This window comes from Lygodium microphyllum, chromosome 17 (assembly GCF_053477565.2).
Source record: "Lygodium microphyllum isolate KBCC chromosome 17, Lygodium_microphyllum_v1.1.10, whole genome shotgun sequence".
Taxonomy (NCBI): domain Eukaryota; kingdom Viridiplantae; phylum Streptophyta; class Polypodiopsida; order Schizaeales; family Lygodiaceae; genus Lygodium; species Lygodium microphyllum.
In genome coordinates, this window is record NC_141151.1 from 71,867,225 (window position 1) to 71,889,736 (window position 22,512).

Sequence of the window (22,512 nt, forward strand, 5' to 3'; positions counted from 1 at the left end):
GCTCCTATGTCTCTAGCTCGAGCTAACAAAGCTAGCAAATCATGTCCTCCGGGGGGAGGGAGTTTGCGCCGTATCTACTTGTCTCAACTTGGAGCTAGTGTGAGGATGTATGGGGCTACCCAATGGCACATCATACACCATGAGACGTGTGCATCCATGTATCTCGAGTGGACAAGAAAGCCACCGGGGATATGTGTAGAAGATTCTTCCGGTAGAAAGCCATCTTCATCTCAAGATCCTCAGTAGATGTCACCCATCCCTTGGTTGTGTGTATCTAAATAATGTCAATCCTGATGATGCAGTTCAACTCCTCTCAGTTGAGCTCCAAGTGGGGCAAATCCAAGTTGTACTGTAGTGGTGGGATGTGATCCATGTGTAATCCATGTAACTATAGCTATGCCTCTGTCCAAGCATACCAGGACTTACTATCCCCTTGTAATGCGAGATGTCTAGATGACTCTAGTGCAAGCCGGGAGTATCTTTCTCTCGGCAAGGTCCACAGCCTATGTAGGAAAGTTTTTGTTTGGAATAGGGCCTTTACCACTATAGGTGGTGCTTCCATCTTTGCTCTGATAATTTCATGCAACATAGAGGGCTTACTTCGAATCATCCATGAAATCATCAGTACTAGGGGTTTCTCCATTTGCTCCCACCCCTCAGTACTAGGGGTTTCTCCATTTGCTCCCACCCCTCAGATATCTCCTCTCCCCTAGGTAGTAGCTGATCTTGTGTGGCTCTCCTTGTGTGGTAGAGGCTCAATCCCCATATAGGGGCCCCATACGGAAGTGGTTGTGTGACCAAAGTGTCAAAGGGTGAAAGCTTCATCTGAAGCTCCTGAAATTGTATGCATGTACACTGGCTCTCTATTGCCCCTAGAGCCGGGTAGCCTCGTGTCAATCTATCGTCTGCTACTCTCCTCAAAGCGAATCTTGGCTTTGAAAATGTAATTCCCAAGTAAACATATCTTTGGACCAACTCCACTATCTCCTCTCCATATGTGAAATGGGGTACTGATCACTGAATCCACTAGGAGGGAGTGTTAAACACCATAACATTGGTTTTTCATTGTAAGATCCGTGCCCTGACAAAAGACACCTAGTGCATCTAGGTGGTGCTGCAATCCCTCTGGTGTGCCGGAGATGAGGACTATGTCATTGGTATACATCAATATAAAAAGTGGAGAGAGAGAGATGAAATGAAATGATATATTAACGTCTACGAAAGGCCAAAATGACCTATGAGACCATGAGTTACAATCATGTGTATGATGGTACAACTGTTTGGGCAAAATATGTTTGTAGCACAAAGCAAAATAAGAAAGGAAACTAACTATGGCTATGTGTAAAACATAGAGCTCTATCTAGAAACAATGAGCTCCAAATGGTACAATCTCATGTGAGTATGGAGGACCTAGCTCTAGCCCAAGCAATAATCCCCTGTATCTGCCTATGAAGGTGTCGTCGATGTCTTTGTCGAGGCCTAGGACGTTTGGATCGGCTAAGCTGAACGGCTCGATCAATCAGTACTCCTTGTCTGTGTGTGGACTGTGGCAGTGAAAGAGGCTCTTGTGTGGACTGTGGCTGTAACTGTATTGAAGTCTTCTGAGTCTCCTTTGCAAAGAAGTCTGTGAGAGAGTTGCCTCTGTGAAGGGCCTCGATGTCCTGGAGCAGCTGTACTCTTGAGGCGCATGTCACAAAGCCGTCGTATCTCAAGAAGAAAGAGGCCAAGGCATCGTTGATCAGTAAAACCCACGACTTTGGATAGTGGTCCAAATCCGTATCTAAAGAGACTGGAAACGATCACGGACCTCATAATACGCTGGGCAGCGAATAATGCTTCTCTGTCTCTAGCTCTAATTGGCATATCTGGCATATGCGCTCCTCTGGTGGGATGGATCTATATCTGCCAGTCTCAATCTCTAGCTGATGTGAGGAGGTGCGCAACTGGCCAATAGTACATCTGATCCCATGGGAAAGGTGGGTGTTTATGTATCTCGGACGAACAATAAATCCATCATCTGTAGTATGAAGGAAATGCACACGGTAGAAAGCCATCTTTGTCCCTAGCTCCTGCCCTGGCATCAACCATGCCCGTCTGATATCCAAGTGGGTAAGATCCATCCTGATGATCTTGCGGATCTCTAACCTGCTCAGATCAAGAGATGGTGCATCAAGGGAGTACTAGAAGGGGGGTAATTTGTCCATGCTAAAGCCATGGAGCTCAAACCAGGCTGACATTTGTGCATACCAACATGAAGTATCACCCTCTTTGGCAAGCTATCTGGAGGACTCAAGGGCCAACCGTGCATATCTGTGTCTGGGTAAGTCCCATAGGCTATGTATGTATGCGACCGATCGGGTGAGGGCCTCTACCACAATCGGTGTAGCTGCTAGCTCGGCTCTGATGATCTCATGTGGCACTGAGGCCTTACATCTGATCATCTTGGATATCATGGACACTAGGGTTTCTCCATCGACCTCCATCCGTCATAAGTGTGCCTTGATCTGCTATGGTGGTCAAGACTAGGCCCCCATATCTGTACTCCGTAAAGTAGTGTGGATGTGACCAGTGTATCGAAGAGCCATAGCTTGGTGCGGGGTTCTTGGAATTGCACCTATGGGCACATCCTCTCCAAACAACCTAGTGCTGTGTATCCGCGAGTCAGTCTAGTGTCTGCTGCCTCTCGCATAGAAAAGGTGGGCCATGTGAATAAGACTCCTAGGTATGTATAAGAATCCACATACTCCAGCTCCTCAGATCCATATGTGAATTTAGGTGCTGATCTCTTTCACTGAAAGCCCACTGTCCAAAGTGTAGGAGTGTAGTGCATCCAAGTATCTCTGTAGACCCTCTCGAGAGTCAGCTATCAATACAATGTCATCTGCATACAATAGGAGGGATATCCAAGTGCTAGCTAGTGGAGCTCCTCTATCTCCTTCCTGTGAAATGTAATCAGCAATCCTATCAATGTACAGGCCAAATAATGTCGGAGAGAGGGGGCATCCCTACTTCACCCCAATGGTGGAGTAAATAGGTACCGAAAGGCCCTCAAGTGTCCGGACTCTGCCCACAACTCTCTCATACAGTGCCAAAATACCCCAATTGAGCTCTTTTGATACTCCCATGGTATGCACATATATATATATATATATATATATATATATATATATATATATATATATATATATATATATATATATATATATATATATATATATATATATATATATAGAGAGAGAGAGAGAGAGAGAGAGAGAGAGAGAGAGAGAGAGAGAGAGAGAGAGAGAGAGAGAGAGAGAGAGAGAGAGAGAGAGAGGGTTCATAAATGGCAAAAAGGGGAATTTTGGGTTTGCCATTCGGTGCTTTGGGTCCTATGAGGAGGCATTTCTCGCTTCTATGATGTGTGGTGCTAAGTGATAGAAGGCACTAGAGCCCTATGTTCATGTAAAATCATTGCTTCTCCTCCTCATCCACTTGGGGTCGTGCTGTAGTCTCTCCCATCTCCTAGAGAGGGTATGGATAATCTCTATCGAAATTCTAGAGAGAGCATACATCTATTGAGCTTGGGAAAATCTAATGCTAGTCCTAGAGGGGAGAGTACTTGAGCCATTCTAAAAGGTTTGACAAATGAGGGAGAAAGGGATAGCAAAAGTACAAATAATGTGTGAAATGCCCATTCATGGTATGGAAGAAGGTATATACCTCCTGCTTGTGAGGAGTTTACTTGTTTGTGTAGTTGTAAGATAACTTAGTTAGTTATTAGAAACCAACATGCTCTTCAATTGGCTAGTACTAAATCAGCTGTAACAATTTGTGTTGTCTTTCTGGAAATGTTAACTGTTGTGAGACCTTTATTGATGCTATGTACAAGAGATAATTGGTTTTGTATATTTGAAATCTCTGCTATGCAGTTTTGGACAAAAAGAGACACTGAGATGCCTTGCAATTGCGCTAAAGCTGATGCCAATAGGCAAGCAAACGTTGACTATTGAGGATGAATGCAACTTAACATTTGTGGGCTTGGTATGTGCTTATTCTCTTTTAATTCTTGCCTTGTTTATTGGGGAAATAAATGATGGGTTTATTTGCTTTGTTGTTGTTCAATTTTTACCATTGTTTATTGGGGAAATAAATGATGGGTTTATTTGCTTTGTTGTTGTTCAATTTTTACCATTTTGTAAATAAAAAAATGCACTTAAAAACTTGGGTAAAGCTTCTATCCCTACTCGGAGTAAAAACCATTTTTAATTTGGTTCAGTTGGGAGCAAATGAGTTATTTTTTAAATCTTTCTTGATTTATTGATTGTTGGATTGACATTGAAAATAAGCTCAATTTTGATGTGAATTAGGCATGTCTTTCCTAGTGAAATTCCTGCTAGTTTACCATTTGAGAGGGGTGATTTTGACCATTCTAAAGAGATAGTGAAGGATGCCCACCCAATTTCTAAACCACCTTATAGGCTTAGTAAGACCCAATATGAAGAAGAAAGGAAAATTAAAGATTTTGGGAAAAGGAATTTATTAAACTGAGTAGTTCGCCATGGACTTTACCAATTCTATTGGGTAAAAATAAGGATGGCTCTATGCAACATTGTGTAGATTATAAAGCATTAGATGAGGTGCTAGTGAATAAATTTCTATGTTGAGGATTGAGGATCTTTTTGATCAATTACAAGGGGTAAATTTCTTCACAAAAATTGATTCTAGATCAGACTATCATCAAGTTAGAATCGAGGCCCAAGATATTCCCAAGTTGGAATTTAGGACTAGAAAAGCCAAAATAAGTTTTTGGTAATGCCGTTTGGTCTTACAAGTGGACCAACCATAATGATGAAACTCATGAAGCCAATAGGTCTTTGTTTTCTTAGGAAAATTTAGAATAGGTTAGTGATTCAAAGAAATATTGAAAGGGGCACCAAGCTTCAGGGCCGATAAGTGTCATGTGTGGTGCAAGAGCACTTTTGCTCTTGTTGTATGTGGATTTTTCTCTCTAAATTTATTGTTATGCTGAATTAAGTGTTTTCTAAAAGTGGTTTACTGCCCTTTGGGTTTTCAAAGGTTGGTTCTATCCAGCCAATTCATGTGTGTGTCAACACGGGCTAGAGCCAAATCAGTGGGTGATGTGGCAAGAATGTACACACTTGCTAGGATAAATGTAAATCCTCACTAGAAAGGGTCTGGCTAAGGCTGTAATGTGAATCATGCAGCTCACACTCTTTTTCTCTCCTATTTAAGAAACCCTAGTTTACACATTAGACCAACAAGCTCACTTATCTCATCTATCATTATTTTAGTGTCTTACTTATGTTGTTGCCACTCATCTACAGGCTTGCTATTTGATTCCATGTGTAGCTACATCAGTTCCCTCTTTCAGAATATCAGCTGATCAACAAATTAAAAGGCTGGTATCGCTTGGCCTAGGTCTTTTTTTAAATCAAATATGCGCCATAAATATTTGCAGATACATTACACAGATGGATTGACTACATGGCTGGAATCGTTCAAGCATAGTCACAAGTTATGGACATGATGGACCCTTGGGATGTTGGGATGCCATTCCAATGACGTTTTCCTAGCAGAGCATGTCACGATGTTCAGGGGCGTTGTTGTGATGCAATGCGGACACAGTGTGAAAAAGCATGGAATGCATCATCATCCAACTTTCTTATTGATCAAGAGAGTCAGTGTGATCTGAGTCATTAGTACTACTGTGACTAGCATGAATAGTCAAAAAATACTAAATTTTTGGAAAATTTTAGCCTATTTTTGATATTATTTATTGTAAAAAATTGAAAAAGCTAGAAAAGCTTCTAGATTAGAATGGCATGTAAAAAGCAAGTTGCTTTTTTAGCTAGTTATGGGATTTTTCATAAAAAAGACAGATTGATGAAATCGCGCGAGTCGTGATCGCTGTTGATAGGCTGAAAACTACACTTTGAATTGGAAGAGGAAGAAGGAGTGATCTGGGAGATCCTTGATCAGGTGTCCGAGGGTTTTATCTCCCTTTCGAAGCCAACAGAGCCATCAGATTTGGGTTCTGAGCAGTAGAGAAGGAGTTGTTATTTTGATGCACGTTTTTATTCTACAAAGAAGCTTCAGGAGATCTAATGCTTAGAGAGTGCTTCTAAGTAGTGCCAGACAAAGGATTTCAGGTTCTGCCAATACATATTGATTCAATTCATTGTGCTTTGTCTTTGTCGTGTTTACCTCTTATCCATTCTTTTTCTTCTCTTCCATCTCCTATCTCTACTTTCTTCTACCTCTGATCCCTGGTGGATTCGACCTTTCGACAAAAACCCTTTCAACATTGGTGAATTCAACATGAAAGGTCGTCAGAAGAAGGAAAGACAATATGTGAGAACCTTCGAACACAATTTCGAGTGATGTTTTGCAACAATTGGTACAAAATATGAATATGCTTACGTAGGTACAACAACAACAACAGGTGATGCAGGCTTCTGCTCAAATAGAAAGTGTTGTGATGAATGCTTTGCAAGCAGTTGAGTGTGAGATGAAGTTATTCAATGGCAGAAATGTATCTGCATATGTACATATCTATACTCAGAAGATGAAATTCTTTGGGGTGGCTCAACTTACATGGAGCCCGTATTTTGTACGTGTTACTGTACTTGAATTGAAGGCGTGAATTACTGAATTATACATGCAGGATGCTGATAGGGTAGCTTTCAAGAAGACACTCAGAGAAGAATTTTACATTGAAGATACCAATTTGATTACGTGCAAGACTTTTCAAGAGTGACTTTTATAACTCGATAAGGGTCTTGTGTCTACAGAATTGTTAAGAGAATTTGAAAGTTGATTTGAGCAGTTGGATCTTGTAGAACAACAAGCTCTTGCAAGTCAGAAAATTGAATTGTTTCTATAGGCAGCTAATCTTGAGCTTTAACAGAAGCTTGATGATTTGCTGGAGGATCAAACTACAGAGACAAGTTTGAAAACAGAGTGGAGACATATCGAGGAAGTTGTAACTGCACTTATGAAAAAACATAGAAAAAGAGAAAGATTGCATGTCTCTAGCTTGCCCACTGTTCCGGGCAAAACAATTGAAGTATCCAGTAAGTTACCCGCTTCTGTGGCTAATCCTATTACTGTACTTGCTATTGTTGCCTTTGTTATGAAAGATGTCTTGGATGAATTGGTCAAAGGCATGTGGGATCTTCAATTGAAGGTTGCAAAATTGGATGAAAAAGGACAAGAGGATAGGGGACGGGCAGCAGCCCCTAAGCTAGGAAAAAGATGTATGTGGCAAGATCCATGCACAAGAAACGGGATTGTCTCTTGCTTTGAATTTTGGAAAGGGAGGTATGTAAAAGTTGTTGGAAGACTTGGCTGTTCGAAATGCTTATGTGGCGGTACATGCTTCTGCTTTTGGTCTACAATTAGATAGAATGTATGGCCAAGTGATGGTTGGTCCAAAGGTTAAAATATGGATACATGCTTTACATGCAGGTGAAAAGAGAAAGATTACTGATAGTGAAATGTCTCATGCAAGGCAAGACATTCGTGACATAACTAGTTGGAAATCACCGGTAGATGCATATTCAGTGTATGCATATTTAGCAAAGGTACAAAACACGGATGTACTTATGGAAGAAAAACGAAAGAGAGATGAAGATAATGCAGGGACATCTAAAAGAGTGACAAGAAGAAGTGTGGATTAACCTAAAGCTACAAATTAGCCACCTCCCGAGCATGTTATGGAAGAGGTCAGTCATGAGTAAAAACATGATAGCAAACAAGAGGGAAAAAAGAAGGACAAGCAGGCAGGATATAAGTTGCAATCTGACATTGAGACAGCCACAAATCTTAAAAAGGTTCTTGAAGAACGGATCTTAAACAGTCGGGTGGAATTCACCTTGGGAGAGGTGCTTGGCATTGCCAAGTGAGAATTTCATGATGAGATCATTGACATAATTAAGAGGAAGCGTCAGTTTCTTGGTGATACCACTAGTGCATTGCTGCAATTTGAAGAGAAAACTGATTTGTTGGTGTGACATTAATGTGACATTAAAAGTGACATTTAATGTAACGTTAAGGTCACAAATATTGAATGTGACATTAAAGTGACATGTAATGTGACATTAAGGTAAATCTAGGGGAACATGCACGAGAATGACCGTTCGGGCTCTTGGACGCCCGAACGGGGTTAAGGGGAGCCTAGAGAGTAAGAGAGTCCAAGAATAGTAGGACTCACCAAAAGTGGACAGCTGGCAGAGGAAACGGGGAGAGAGGAGCCAGCACTTATCTAGGCGAGGTTGGGAGGAGAAAAAAACACTCGTGTTTACAGAGGAGAACTATTCTTCTTCAGGCTTCATCGTTTTCTGTCTTTTCCTAAGTCATCTTGCATTGGTATCAGAGCTTATAGGTTTAGCCGTGTGGATTCCTAGAGATCTTCAACGAAAGGGCAGTGACGGATTTTCAAGTGCCCCGCGATCCATTCAGTCGACAGTCGACGGACCCGTAAAGCCGTTGGTCAAACGTCAAGTGCCCCGCTATCCATTCAGTCGACAGTCGACGGACCCGTAAAGCTGCTGGTCAAACGTTAGGTGACACGTCACGAAAAACTTGACGTGACGTGTAATTTTGGTCACGTAACGTATCGAAAGGGCAGCTACTTTTTCACGCCTGTCCGTGAACGCCGTAGGCTGATCGTGTAATAAATTAAGGTTAGGATTTATTTCTAACCAGATGATTTATTTATGTAGCTGAAGATTGCTAGGTATTCACTTTTGTCGGTTTAATTGTATTATTTTACTAACGATTGTGAATGCTTCAGTTGATGTGTAGAGATAGCAGCAGTGGTGGAGGAAAGCATCGGAGTCTAGCGAGTATTCGACCTATGGATTATATTTTGATAGGCGCCACGCCTATATTTTGTCATGTCTATTGAGGCATCGATTATTTATTATTATTTTGTATGCGCCTATGCGCACGGATATGTTATTTCTATTTGGACATTGTGTTGGGCGTGCCAGACTCTTTGGGCACCGTCCATTAGCTTTATTTCCTATTTTTGTAAAAGCAAACTCAAAAGCTAAAAGCTTGTCATATTTTTGTAAATTGGGTTATTATTAAGCATGAAGAAGAAATATACATAAAATACATGCTTTCTGAAGCGCTCACACAAGGCACCACCGAATCCTGGCCACGCCTGTCCGTGAATGCCCCTCCATGAACACACCAACGAAACACGCATTCTTCTCCTTTTCACGGGCTGAAGTTGAAGTTATTTTCTGATACGTGTTTGATCAGTCGACCGCGTGTTCGGAATTCTTCTTTTCAGCCTCGACTATATTTATAGCACAAGTACAAGTTCAGCAGAAAGCAAATTCAGGAAAGGGACATTGATGGCTTGCGTGATTATTAAAGAAGGGGGCTGGATACTAGTCGTTTCTGCAAAGAAGCTCCATTTCCTGCATGATCGACTTTGTTCGGGCGATAAAATTTATTCCTTACTCTTCGGGTTTATTTCCAAACCAGCAACAACTATCTGCCATTAAAATCAGGGAAGTACTTTACTTTGTATGCAAGTTTCTTATCTTTGCTTTCCAATTCCAGTGTATTAATGGCAGAAAAAGGGAAAGAAAGGGTAATGGAAAGCTCTAGTTCTGGGGACCAACCTATGGTAGATCCCCATGAACCAGAAAAAATATTAAATGTTCGTAATAGATGAACAAGGAATACTATTTATCAAGAATGTTTGGTTAAGTGGAAAGATTGTTCAGAAGAAAGCTCAACATGGGAGCGAGTAAGTACTTTAAAGAAAAGGTTTCCCGATTTACAGTTAGACCTTCCAAGTATCGTTTTCGAGGACGAAATCGATTCTTAAGGGGAAGGAAATGTGACATTAATGTGACATTAAAAGTGACATTTAATGTAACGTTAAGGTCACAAATATTGAATGTGACATTAAAGTGACATTTAATGTGACATTAAGATAAATCTAGGGGAACATGCACGAGAATGACCGTCCGGGCTCTTGGGCGCCCGAACGGGGTTAAGGGGAGCCTAGAGAGTAAGAGAGTCCAAGAATAGTAGGACTCACCAAAAGTGGACGGCTGGCAGAGGAAACGGGGAGAGAGGAGCCAACACTTATCTAGGCGAGGTTGGGAGAAGAAAAAAACACTCGTGCTCACAGAGGAGAACTATTCTTCTTCAGGCTTCATCGTTTTCTGTCTTTTTCTAAGTCATCTTTCAGTTGGGTATTCGGGCTGAATATGAGCATGAAGTAAGTATTGGATTATCTATGCAGGATGCTACTAATCAGTGGACAGCATGTGGAAAAGAGAAGGAAGTGGCTGAAAATGCATTGTCTTGTAGCAATATGCATGGTGGAGTAAGGCCTATGTAACAATATGGGGAAGAGACTCTAGGATTTATTCCTCGAAGTCATTACACAAGGAATCATTGGGCTAGGGCTACCACTGAAACCGTAGTGAAAATAGGGGAATGTGAAACTCCTTGTGTTGCTTTGCTTGACCATGGGTCTGAGATAAATGCCATTGAGCATGGATTGTATGAGAATGGTGCATGGCCTGTGGATACTGATTATGGTTGGCGTATGAGGGCTGCAAATAATTCTTCGGGAGAGCTTTATGCTCTGCATGTCCTAATGTGAAAGTGACTATTGGTGATATACAAGAAGGGCAACACTTCTTTGTGCAAGATAATTCCTCATATGCAGTGATTTTGGGACAGCCCTATATTACAGGAGTGCGTATAGAAGCAAAGGTGCTTGATGATGGTTCTGCTTATGCAAGAGTCAGAAGCAAGGATGGAAGGAAAGCAGTCCAATTTCTTACTGTTTGTATTAATCACCCTAGAAATCGTGATATGCTTCGAGAGTCTCCTTTGGCTCCAAATGCAAGGTAATTCAAAGACCTAGATTTTCACTAAGCACTGTTGTAATGCCGGGCTATAGTAGTGTTGTTTAGAGGATGTTCTCGCCTCTTGATGAAATGAAGCATGTATTTACTATTGGTTATTATTCTCAGTTTACAGTAAACAATTCATGTTGGTTTAAGCCTATGGAAGCTATGTGCAAGGCTGAACGCATATCTATGAAACGGGCTACTAAGGAACTGAGAGCATTGGGATTGTTAGTTGAAAATGAAGGCATTTCAGGCATCTTTTATGGGCTAAATATTAATGACACTATGGCTGAAATTTCAGCAACTATACATGCAGAAAATGAGGCTGAACACAGAGTGTTGTCAGTATGTTCTTTGGACATGTATGATGTTATAGCATTGTTTGCTCAGCAGGAAGGATTACAATGGGCTGAAGCACTTGTGGAGACAAAGTGTAAGACAATTGACAAAAATGTGAAACCAATTTCTTTGCCACTTCCACCAGAGAGAGAGGGCTTGTATCAAAAAGTGTCAAGGCAGCCAAGCTTACGGGATCCTAAAGATAAAGGTCATCAGTTTACATCTAAAACATTACAGGAATTGAAAGTTGGTGCAGAAGGGTTTCTTTCGCCTGTTGAGAGAGAATGTTCTATGCAAATGTTGGCTAGGCATGGAAAGGCATTTGCATTTCAGCCAACTGAAATAGGTTGTGTGGATCCAAATGTTGTCTCTCCTATGGTCATATTTTTTGTGTCACATGTACTATGGAACTTGAGGCCTATTCCAGTGCCTAAAGCTTACGTGCCAAAGCTGATGGATTTGCTAAATGAAAAGATTCGCATGAATATCTTGGAGCCCTCTTCATCCCCCTACTCAAATCGTTGGTTTACTATGCCCAAAAAGAATGGGGCTTTGAGATTTATTCAAGACATGCAACCGGTCAATAAAGTGACCATAAGAAATGTGGGTGCAGGTCCTGTGATTGATGAATTTGCAGAGGCTTTTGCAGGCAGAGCGATCTATTCTTTGGGTGATCTTTAGTCGGGTTATGATCAATTTCAGCTTGCAATTGAAAGCAAGGATATCATAACCATGAAGACTCCCTTGGGGTTAGTACGGATGTGTACTCTTCCACAGGGTGCAACAAACTCAGTGGCACACATGACAGATGCTATGAATAGGGTACTTAGGGATTTTATACCACAATTGACAATGCCTTTCTTGGATGATGTTCCAATCAAAGGGTGTGCAGTGGATAAAAAGAATGAAGTGATGGATGCTCATGGATACACACAGTTTGTTGCAAACCATATTGTGGATTGTGATAGGATTTTGACGCATCTAGAAGAGGTGCATTTAACTCTTTTTCAACAAAAGTCTGTCTTTGGAGTTGAAGAGGTTTTGATTGTTGGGCATATGTGTGGGCTCTATGGGTGAAGACCATCACCAACAAAAATAGATGGGATTGATAGAATGCAAGATGTATGCACGAATGTATTAAAGGTGTGTAGATTCTTGGCAGCATGTGTGTTCTATTTGATATGGATTCCTCATTTTGCACATATAGTTGATGCTCTATATCAGTTTCTGAGGAAAGATTAGAGATTTCATTGGGAAAGAAAGTATTAGAAAGCAATGAAGAATTTGAAGCATCTCTTAAAAGTTGCTCCTACATTGAGAAAGGCTGACTATTCACATGGAAAGCCTATTATTATTACTATTGATACAAGTCCAATCGGAATTGGATGGGCAATCGGTCAAGATGATGAGGAAGGGTAAATATATGCAATTCGCTTTGGTGCTAAAGTATTGAGGAACGATAGAGAAGGTATCCACAAGTTAAAAGAGAATTATGGAAAATTGTGACAGCCCTTAAATGTGATAAGGAGTATTTTATGGATGCTCATGTAATCATTGAGACCGATTGTTTGCCGGTATTGGATATGATTACTAGTTGTGCTACCCCGGACATTGCTATGCTCCGGTGGATTGCATACATTAAATCTTTGAACCCTGAATTTCAGCATATTGTAGGAAGAGATAACCCAGTGTTAGACATGTTATCTCAAGCACGCTATGAGAATGAAGATGGGATGATGGATGAGGAGGAAGAAGATGACTTTCTTGCGGCGGAAAATGATGTTGTAAGAGTGAATTTAGCAATGCAAGTTGTTGCTACAACATTATCAAAAGCTTGGACAACAAAGAGAAGACACTTTAGATGTTTTGCATCTTGTGTAGAAGTGTTTTTGAAAGACAAATATGTAGGAGAGTGGCTGAGAATCGGTCAATACCTCAGCACATTAACAAAGAGAGATGAATGGTCAGAATAGGAGTTTAAAAAGATCAAGAGGAAAGCCTATGGGTTTTTCTTAAAAGATGGATACTTATGGAAACATGTTAAAAAGAAACAAGGTATGCCATTGCGAGTTTTGGGTGATAGAGCTTCACAAGTAAATGTTATGCAAGAATTTCATGAAAACTTGTGGGCTGGCCATAGAGGTGTTTGGGGTACTTTTGCAAAAATCAAAGAAAGATATTGGTGGCAGGTTATGCATAAGAATATTGCTCACTTTGTAGAAACATGTACGCCATGCCAAATGTATTCATTTGTGAGACATCGGGATGGATTGCAGTCCATATATCCATTGTCTCTTCATTTTAAGTGGGTGGTGGATTAAGTCAGGATCCTACAAGTCTTTGGCAAATGAGATATCTTGTGCTTGTCCGTGAAGACTTGACTAATCAAGTGGAAGGGAGAGCTCTACGTACTAAGACAACAAATGCTGTGTGTACTTTTCTCTTAGAAGAGATCTTTTGTCGGTATGACTGTGTGGGAAAAATTACAGTAGATAGGGGTGAGCTGGATGCAAATGAAGCTCATGATTTCTTTGCACGGTTGGGGATAAAGCTTGCTTTAACTTCAGCTTATAACCGTAAAGGAAATGGAAAAAGTAAAAGAGGTCATCCACCTATTGTGAAGGCATTGGCAAAAGCATGTGGAGAGAAGGTAAAAGAGTGGCCACGATTGCTCCCTTATACCTTGTGGGCTGACAACTCATAGTACTGTTACAGGATATATGCCTGCAGAATTGATGTATGGTTAAAAACTTATTATACCGATAGAAGAGATGATAGTCACATGGAGTGTGCTACCTTGGGAGGAGGAGTTGAATCGAGAGGAGTTGTTGGCCTTGTGCATTAGACAGTTGGAAAGAAAGTCAGAAGACGTAGAGGCAGCAATTGCAAAATTAAAGGCAGCAAGAATACATAACAAGAAACGGTTTGACAAAAGACATAGACTGAGACCAAGAACCATACAAGATAGGGATTGGGTGTTGGTTTATGATAGCAGTTTAGACAACCAACATAGTGCCATGTGTAAAGTTTCCAAAAGATGGTTTGGATCCTACGTGGTAAGACAGGTGTTTGATAATGCTACTTATGCATTAAATGAGCTGGATAGGATAGCCATAAAACTTCCGGTTGCAGGGAAAAGAATCAAATTATTCAAGAGGCAGGAATCTAATGCCTATGAGTTGCTAGAATTGGAAGAAAACAGTGGCCATGATACAGGGGCTAGCTAGGAAGATATGGAAGATGAAGAAGCAAAGGATATAGTTGTAGAGGATGAGAAGGACTCAGGATCTAGTGACAACTAGGTTTTTTGGCACATACCGAAGGATGTGCAGATTCAGAGGAGATGGATGTCGTGATGCTATGTGGACACAGTGTGAAAAAGCATGGAATGCATCATCATCCGACTTTCTTATTGATCAAGAGAGTCAATGTGATCTGAGTCATTAGTACTAGTATGAGTGGCATGAATGGTCCAAAAATACTAGATTTTTGGACAATTTTAGCCTATTTTTGATATTATTTATTGTAAAAAATCCGAAAAAGTTAGAAAAGCTTCTAGATTAGGATGGTATGCAAAAAGCAAGTTGCTATTTCAGCCAGTTATGGGATTTTTCATAAAAAAGAGAGATTGATGAAATTGCGCGCGTCGCGATTGCTGTTGACAGGCTGAAAATTGCACTTTGAACTGGAAGAGGAAGGAGTGATTTGGGAGATCCTTGATCGGGTGTCTAGGGGTTTTACCCCCCTTTTGAAGCTAGCGGAGCCATCAGATTTGGGTTCCGAGCAGTAGAGAAGGAGTTGTTATTTTGATGCACGTTTTTGTTCTACAAAGAAGCTCCAGGAGATCTAATGCCTGGAGATCTGAGTAGTGCTAGACAAAGGATTTCAGGTTCTGCTAATACATATTGATTCAATTTATTGTGCTTTGTATTTGTCGTGTTTACCTCTTGTCTATTCTTTTTCTTCTCTTCCATCTCCTATCTCTACTTCCTTCTACCGTTGATTCCCGGTGGATTCAACCTTTCGAAAAAAACCCCTCCGATAGCGTTACTTTTGCATCACTCACAAGCTGGTAGGTGGTTTGGTATCACATTGACCTCATGGGTTGTGACAAGGGGTCCCAAATGGGACGGGATTGACTAGCAAGCCCAACTTTTATCTTTTGGGTTGCCTTGCATTCTTCTTCTTTTGTGCTTACTTTTCACTGCTCCTTGCCTATGGCCCAGCCCCATGCCATCCTTCGACGTGTTATTGAGCTCACATCAGTGGAGTCTAGCATGCAGCCTTACACACACATACACACACACACTCTCTCTCTCTCTCTCTCTCTCTCGTAAAAGGTAATTGTATTAATTACGAAAAAAGTACAATATTCGCATGATTACAAGATATGAGATAGCTCTAGGCCATCATGCATAAAATCTGAGACATCACAGTCAAAGTACAAAGGAAGCAGAGTGACTAGAGAGGTGTAGAAGAAACTGCAGCAATCCCATCAAAGGAGAATATCTATTAACTCAATCAAGTCGAGCTGTCAATAAAGAAGTCCTTTTAAGTAAGCTATATGATTTTGCACTTGAAGCATCAAAGACGAATGCATTCCTCATGGTCCATTTATGCCAACAGCCCCAAAAGCATAAGAAGGGAAAGAGAACATTCATATCAGTCTGCACGGGCCCCACAAATTTGGGATGTCCAAAGATTGAGACTTTTGGTAGCATCGATAGCCCAACCTCTCAGAACCAAATGGCTGATAGTAGTGACTAAACGTTGTGTGCCTCTGGGCAAGTAAGGAACTGATGGCGGGGGGTTTCTACCAACGTATGACAAAAGGAGCAATCATTGGAAATCCTTCACTTGGAGAGCAGAGCAGTAAGAGGAAGCATACCAAATCAACATTTGCCAAATGAAGAGCTTGGATAGGAAATGCATTTTGTTGAGCTAGCTTGTCATTACCACAGATTTCCATCACACTTCGCCTTTTTGGCGACCCTAGAGGCTAGGTGGTATTGCCTTTTTGGACAAGCCAATCCTTATTGCATACAAGAAAATGATATATTTGATTGGCTGAAGCACAACCCAAAAGCAGCTAACAATTAATAATTCAATCTTGCCAAGGGGCCTCCTGGTCCAAAGAGGGAAGACTCAGGGGGACATGAAAGTAGTGTCAATTTAATCTGAAGGACATCACATCCCCACAGACATGTAGAAGAGTATAAGCAACAGTGAGGAGTCCCAGGTGTGCTATCCTATTTAACATCAACCTTTGTTGCCCTTTGCCTTGCAAGGAGAGCAGCTTCGAAACCATCAGCACTTCCGCTCTCAAGGAGTTTGTCGCCTCCCGATCCAAAGCAAGGTTGCATTTTATGCATGTACGGTACATTTCGTACGGTATTGTACTGTACAGTGTGCATGCGTTCAAACTATACCAAAAAATAATGACCATTTAAAATGTCCATTGGTACATTTTTTGAAAATTTACTCTTTTTTTGGCGTGTTACACATTTAAACTTCTCTTCTTTCACACTCCTTCCCCTTCTCCTCTCCCTCAACTCAGCCCTTATAAATGTGCAGCCCCCTCCCCCCATCTCACCACACAAATCAGCCTCCATCTTCATCAATCTCTCTCTCTTGAGCTCAACTTTCAAGTCACTGTCTCCTTCAATCACCCTAGTCTCCCTCTCCCTTACCCTCTTCCTCTCCCTTTTCCTCGCCTTCTCTTCCTCCTGTCCCTATCCCCATCCCTCTTTCTCTTCCTCTCCCTCTCCCTCTTCCTCTTTATGCCTCTCCCTCTCTCTCTCTCTCACTTTCCATTCATACATATTACACCCTCTCCTTTTCCCAAATCCCTCTTACTCTCCCTCTTCTCCTTTCTCCTCATTCTTCTCCACAATGCCTAGGCTTCTTCATGATCTATCTTTAAGTTGCACATTTTATATGTATAGGCTGATTTTATATAAAATTTATATGTATTTTTAAAAAATGAATGTATGAAAAAATGTATTTTATTCTTAAAATTTTTGTGTACGTTCCATACCATACATATTAGCGTACTGAACGTATTGTACTAAATGTACAAAACCACCGTGATCTGAAGGTGGGTGCTAAGGAGATTGAACAAGGACCGAGGAGTGGACCAAATGATTCAATAGCATAGTAGACTTAAGATGGAAAGCCTGCTTAACATTAACCACATGGCACCAGGAGTTAGAAACCTTGGTGTTCCCATGCTTGATACCCTGAGTCTCAAGGAAAAACTTGGCAATGAAAGACCAAGGCTGCCTACCCTCGCACAAGGCCTGGAACTGTGACCAATGGAGAGCAATCATATGTGTCTCCAAGTTCAAAATTGCCCCACCACCCATTCTCTTGGGAGTGCAAACACCCACCGACCCACCCACCCACACCCCCGGAAAAGCAGAAATAGTGCAAAGAACCTCTTGAGTATCAACCTGTGTATCCAAGTTCTCTTCCTCCACACAAGTAGGAATCACTTGATTGATTGTGCTCAACATAGTCCTTCAAGAGTGAATTCAAAAACTCAAGCAACTGTTCCCAATTTGGTTCATGCAGATCCTCTGAATCAGAAGTCACATTAGCATACAAGCAAGGTGGAGAATCACCCGATGACTTGGTCTCCAGGGCAACAATAGACTCACCATGGAGTTGCTTGCTACATTTGACAGATGGCTAAGCATCCAATGGGAGCCAAACCATCTCATCAGTATAGGGTACCATATCTTCTTCCATCGCATCTTTTTCCATGTCCATGTTGGGGGCCATGGCTGCATGAGCCTGATCCATATCCCTTGACTTTGGCTCCACCATCAAGGCATGTGAGCAGACAATTGCTGCAGATCCTCTCGATGCAGGTGGCGCAGTTCAATCAGACAGACTGGACAAAACAGGGCAGCGCAGGTTGCCAGGCAGGGGCAGACAGCTGGCTGTCTGAGTGGTACTGTCCCTTTGTCTCAGCGCCTCAGCACAGAACAACAGCAACAAGATGGGCAGGGAATAGGTCTGCTGTCTGTGGCCACCGGCAGGGTTGCGAGCTGCCACAGGAGGCACTCGCAGGCAGGGCAACAAACCCACAGCAGGAGGTGGCAGGCAATAGTGAAAGTGGGAGGCCTAGGGCAGGGCAGTGCAGCATGCCATTTTTTTTTTTCTCTCTACACACACACACACACACACACACACACACGCACTCTACACATACACGCCCCACCCCCCCCCCCCCCCCCCAAACAACACACACACACACACACACACACTCTCTCTCTCTCTCTCTCTCTCTCTCTCTCTCTCTCTCTCATAATGGGCAATTATATTATGATTCACATGAGAACTACAAGAGTCACGGCAGCATAGCAGAAGAGATTGCTGCATGCCAAGGGACTAAATCCTCCTTAGGGAGAAGATCGGCATGCTGACAAAGATCAAGTTGCCAATGAAGAAGTCCTTTCAGCCTAGCATAATGGTTTGAATCACAGAGGCAGAATCAAAGATGGAAGCATTCTGAATAACTGTGCCAACATCCCCAAAAGCAAAGGAAATAATACTTTCATATGTGGTTGTGCCGGAGTGGGATATCTTGCCTTGTTGAAGACCCTATTTGATGGAATATGGAAGGACCCACCATAGCCCTCAAGGTGTTAGATGCCATGGACCAGATTTTTTGGTCAATGGGTAGGAGATGAATCTATGGTGGGAAGATTCCACACTGGTAGTACAAAAGCAGTAGTTACCATTTCAAATATGGGAGCCTAGAGGGGCTAGAGGTGAGGGGCAAGCCATGTATTAACATTCTCCAAAGTAAGATTTTGTATTTGAATGGGGTCTTATTAAGCCACCCTTCCATAATAGTTGATTTCCGCCAAGCCTTGCTTTTATGCAAGCCCCAAATAGCATCGGCCTTAGCCACCAACCAATAGTCTCTTATCAAGAGATGATAGATTTAATTGACCAAAGCATGATCTAGATGTAAGTGATGTGCGTTTTTCCAATCTTGTGAAGGATGATCTCAATCGAGAGTGGGGAATGGGTGGCGATCATGTCAATGCATGTAGATCATATGCCATAGATCATGATATCCGTGAGGGTTTGAGAAAATCCATCCGACTATGCGGCAAGACATGAGCACACTACAAACTGATAGGGTTGCATCTACAAGAGAAATCAGGCCCTGATTTGCCATTTGATTGAACTTGGAATGTTCATCCTATTTTCCCCAATGAGAGCAAGCAAGGCATAGCCAATAATTCCATTTGCAACAAGGAAATAGTATGCAATCTATCCTCTAGTGGATGCCAATCCAAGTTCTGAAGGACTGTCTTCCATGAGCATATTGGATGGGTCAATAGAACAAAAGATGAAATTGAGAGCGGGGAGTCATTAGTGTGTACATGCCACCTCGAATCTTGGAGGACCGTCTTTCATGAGCATATTGGATGGGTCAATAGAACAAAAGATGAAATTGAGAGCGGGGAGTTGTTATTATGTACATGCCACCTCGAATCTTGGATCTAAGTATTACTATGCGCAACCCCTTGGTTCTCTACAAAGAAGCGAGCAACAAAGACCCAAGGCTGATGACCTACACACGAGTAACCATGAGAGTTTGAACCTCTGAGAGAGCCCCTCTATCCAGACTCTTTAGAGTACAGACATAGCTCTAGGATATCTAAGACATACCATGATGCATTGAATCTATTATCCTTAGCATGAAATGGATATGCTTGGTAAGGTTGTGCAAGTGACTCTTTGACCAAGGTAAAAGAGGCAAATAATACGTAAGCATGGGAAGCGTAATAACTTGAGCCACTTTAAGGTGGACATGAAAAGGCTAGGCTTGAGATTTCCAATACAGAAACTTGGCATCCAACTTTTGAGAAATCCATTGCAGCAATTGTTTAGGCTGCACAGAGACACCCAAAGGGTAGCCCAAATGTTGGGCAGTATGGCCATGTGGAACTACTTCACCCTGCCATGTCAAAGCCTATAAATTTGATTTAGTACAACTCATCAATGGTGATTTGGTGGCATTGATATTAAGGCCCAAAGCATGACCAAACAAGTCCCAAACGCCCAATGCTTTACGGAGGTTGTCCTTGTTAGCTTTCAATATCATGAGCGTGGAATCAGCCAGCACCTGCCCAATAAAATGTTGATTGAAAGGAAGGGACAAACCAGAAGGGACAAACCAACCAACTGCCCAGTCTCCACAAGTTACGACAACAGAGTGAGAATCGGATGGGTAGCGAGGCCAAAAAACAAAGGGCTGAGAGGGAGCTTTTAGACCGACCTTGCTAGATTAAAGGGCTGACTATCACCATGGTTTGTTGGTTGGAGTGCTGTGTGCACATTTAGTATATTATGCAAAATATTAGTGCTCTTAATGTACCCACATTAATGGGGATGCACAATGGAAGGGAGGTGTTCATAAAGACGATTAGCCATGACTTTTGAAAATATCTTGTACATTATCCATTAGGGAAATTGGCTAGCAATGTTTGAGCATTGAAGGGAAAGGGACTTTGGGTATCAACTTGATAACCTCTGCTTTCCAGGATGCAGACATCAATCAAGTAGCCCAAACCTCCTAATACATGGCTATCAAAGGCTTTGCTAAACGAGCAGTGTAAGTCTAAAAAATTCATTCGTGAGGCCATCTCAACCACGACTTTTATCCTTGGGTAAGTTTAATAAGATACCCATAACCTTATCCACACGAATATCAGCCTCAAACAACAAGAATGTCTGGAGTGACTTGATCCTTTGTCAAAACCTAAAATAGTGAATGAGCGTGAGCAATCTGATCACAGCGTACATGTCTCAAACCAAGGAGATTCAAAAAAAATTGGCTCTACATATGAAGAATAGAGTTAGGGTCTGTTATCATTTGACCATCAACATGTTTTCCGGAGCAGCGGATGCATGTAAACGATGATAGAATTTATGGGACTGACAGGAGTGATCTTGCAGATCCTTAGTCAAGGCTTTTAGCTTGGCTTGTTGATAAGAACACAATTGAAAGTCCTTAGCAAGATCAACCAATTGTACCAATAAGGAAGCCAAGAAATCATCATCTAGACACTCAAGCAACAAAGAACAAAATAAGGCGAGCAAATCATCTGCAGCATGCGTATGCTACCTACAGAGATAAGCAAGGTGGATTCCATCTTGCATCACAACCCTCTGCACGTTTTGTGTCAACTGCTCAAAAGAGGCATTGCCATCATGTGGAAAGTCGATCAAAAACCTATCGATCGATTGTCCCATATAGGGTTTGAAAGTTTCATGACTCAAAAAGGAGGAACAGGGAACCTATCTAGAACAGTGCAAAGGGAGCAATAGGCTAGCTGAGCATTTTGAAATGCAATGGAAAGTGATCAAATAATGCATACTTCTGCAATACCCTCATCTTTAGAATCTTCAGCAAGAAAGCATCATCTTGCATAACATACATACAATCCAAATGACTCCATGTCACGGTATGCTGTGGCGAATGAAAGCTAAATCCCAAAGCAAATGAGCAAAGCCAAGACCAGAGGTCCTATTTAAGATTGGCTAATGCGAAATCATCCCAAACCCTACGTTTCTATGCATCCATTACTAAGCACTTATAAATAGACAGCAAAGAAGCAACACACATTAAATTTATTCATCATCAAACCCAGTCTACCAAGGGACACTTGTGCTTTAAAATGACCCCACACATCATGACAATGCGAGGAGCCATCATGTGCATAAGACCCACTAGCCATAAAACCTCAACCATAATTTCAATGACCAAAAAATGTGAAAATGCATCATTTTTCACAAGAATTGGGATTCATCATATTCTTAGGAAATTTTTTTCTTAGGTTTGGTTCCTTCAACTTCCATATACTCATTGGAAAAAAATTATCCTCCTATTTATTCCCCAATTTATGCATTTCATGTTTGTTGCATAGATCTACTTCAAAATGGACAAGGTAAGATTAATGTTTTATCTTGTTGCAAGCTAGTACATTTGCTATTGTGTTGTATATAGCCTCCCACTCCTATCAACTAACCCCTGTTGTATCACAGGCTATTTGAACTTCTTCCACTAGTAAACTATTAAGGATATCTATATGAACCTCATTTAAAGTAGCAAGGTGGAGTGCTCGATGTCGAGGGCTTATCATAAAACAATCAAAATCCATGACATTCAACAAATTTACCAATATCACTATGGCTCGTATTCAATAGCACATAGAGCATCTGTCATGAGGACATTTATTTTTGAAACCTCACTTAA

The 22,512-nt window shown here is 41.5% G+C and overlaps 1 protein-coding gene across 4 annotated transcripts in view; it reads left to right on the plus strand.

Annotated features, from left to right (window-relative positions):
• Positions 1-22,512, plus strand: part of ECA3 (endoplasmic reticulum-type calcium-transporting ATPase 3) — a 193,159-nt gene that overhangs the window by 103,651 nt on the left and 66,996 nt on the right. For all 4 annotated transcript variants that reach the window (XM_087697630.1, XM_087697631.1, XM_087697627.1 and 1 more), the window contains exon 20: positions 3,912-4,023. In XM_087697630.1, coding sequence (XP_087553756.1) covers positions 3,912-4,023 — 112 coding nt within the window. The remainder of the gene's footprint in view (positions 1-3,911; positions 4,024-22,512) is intronic.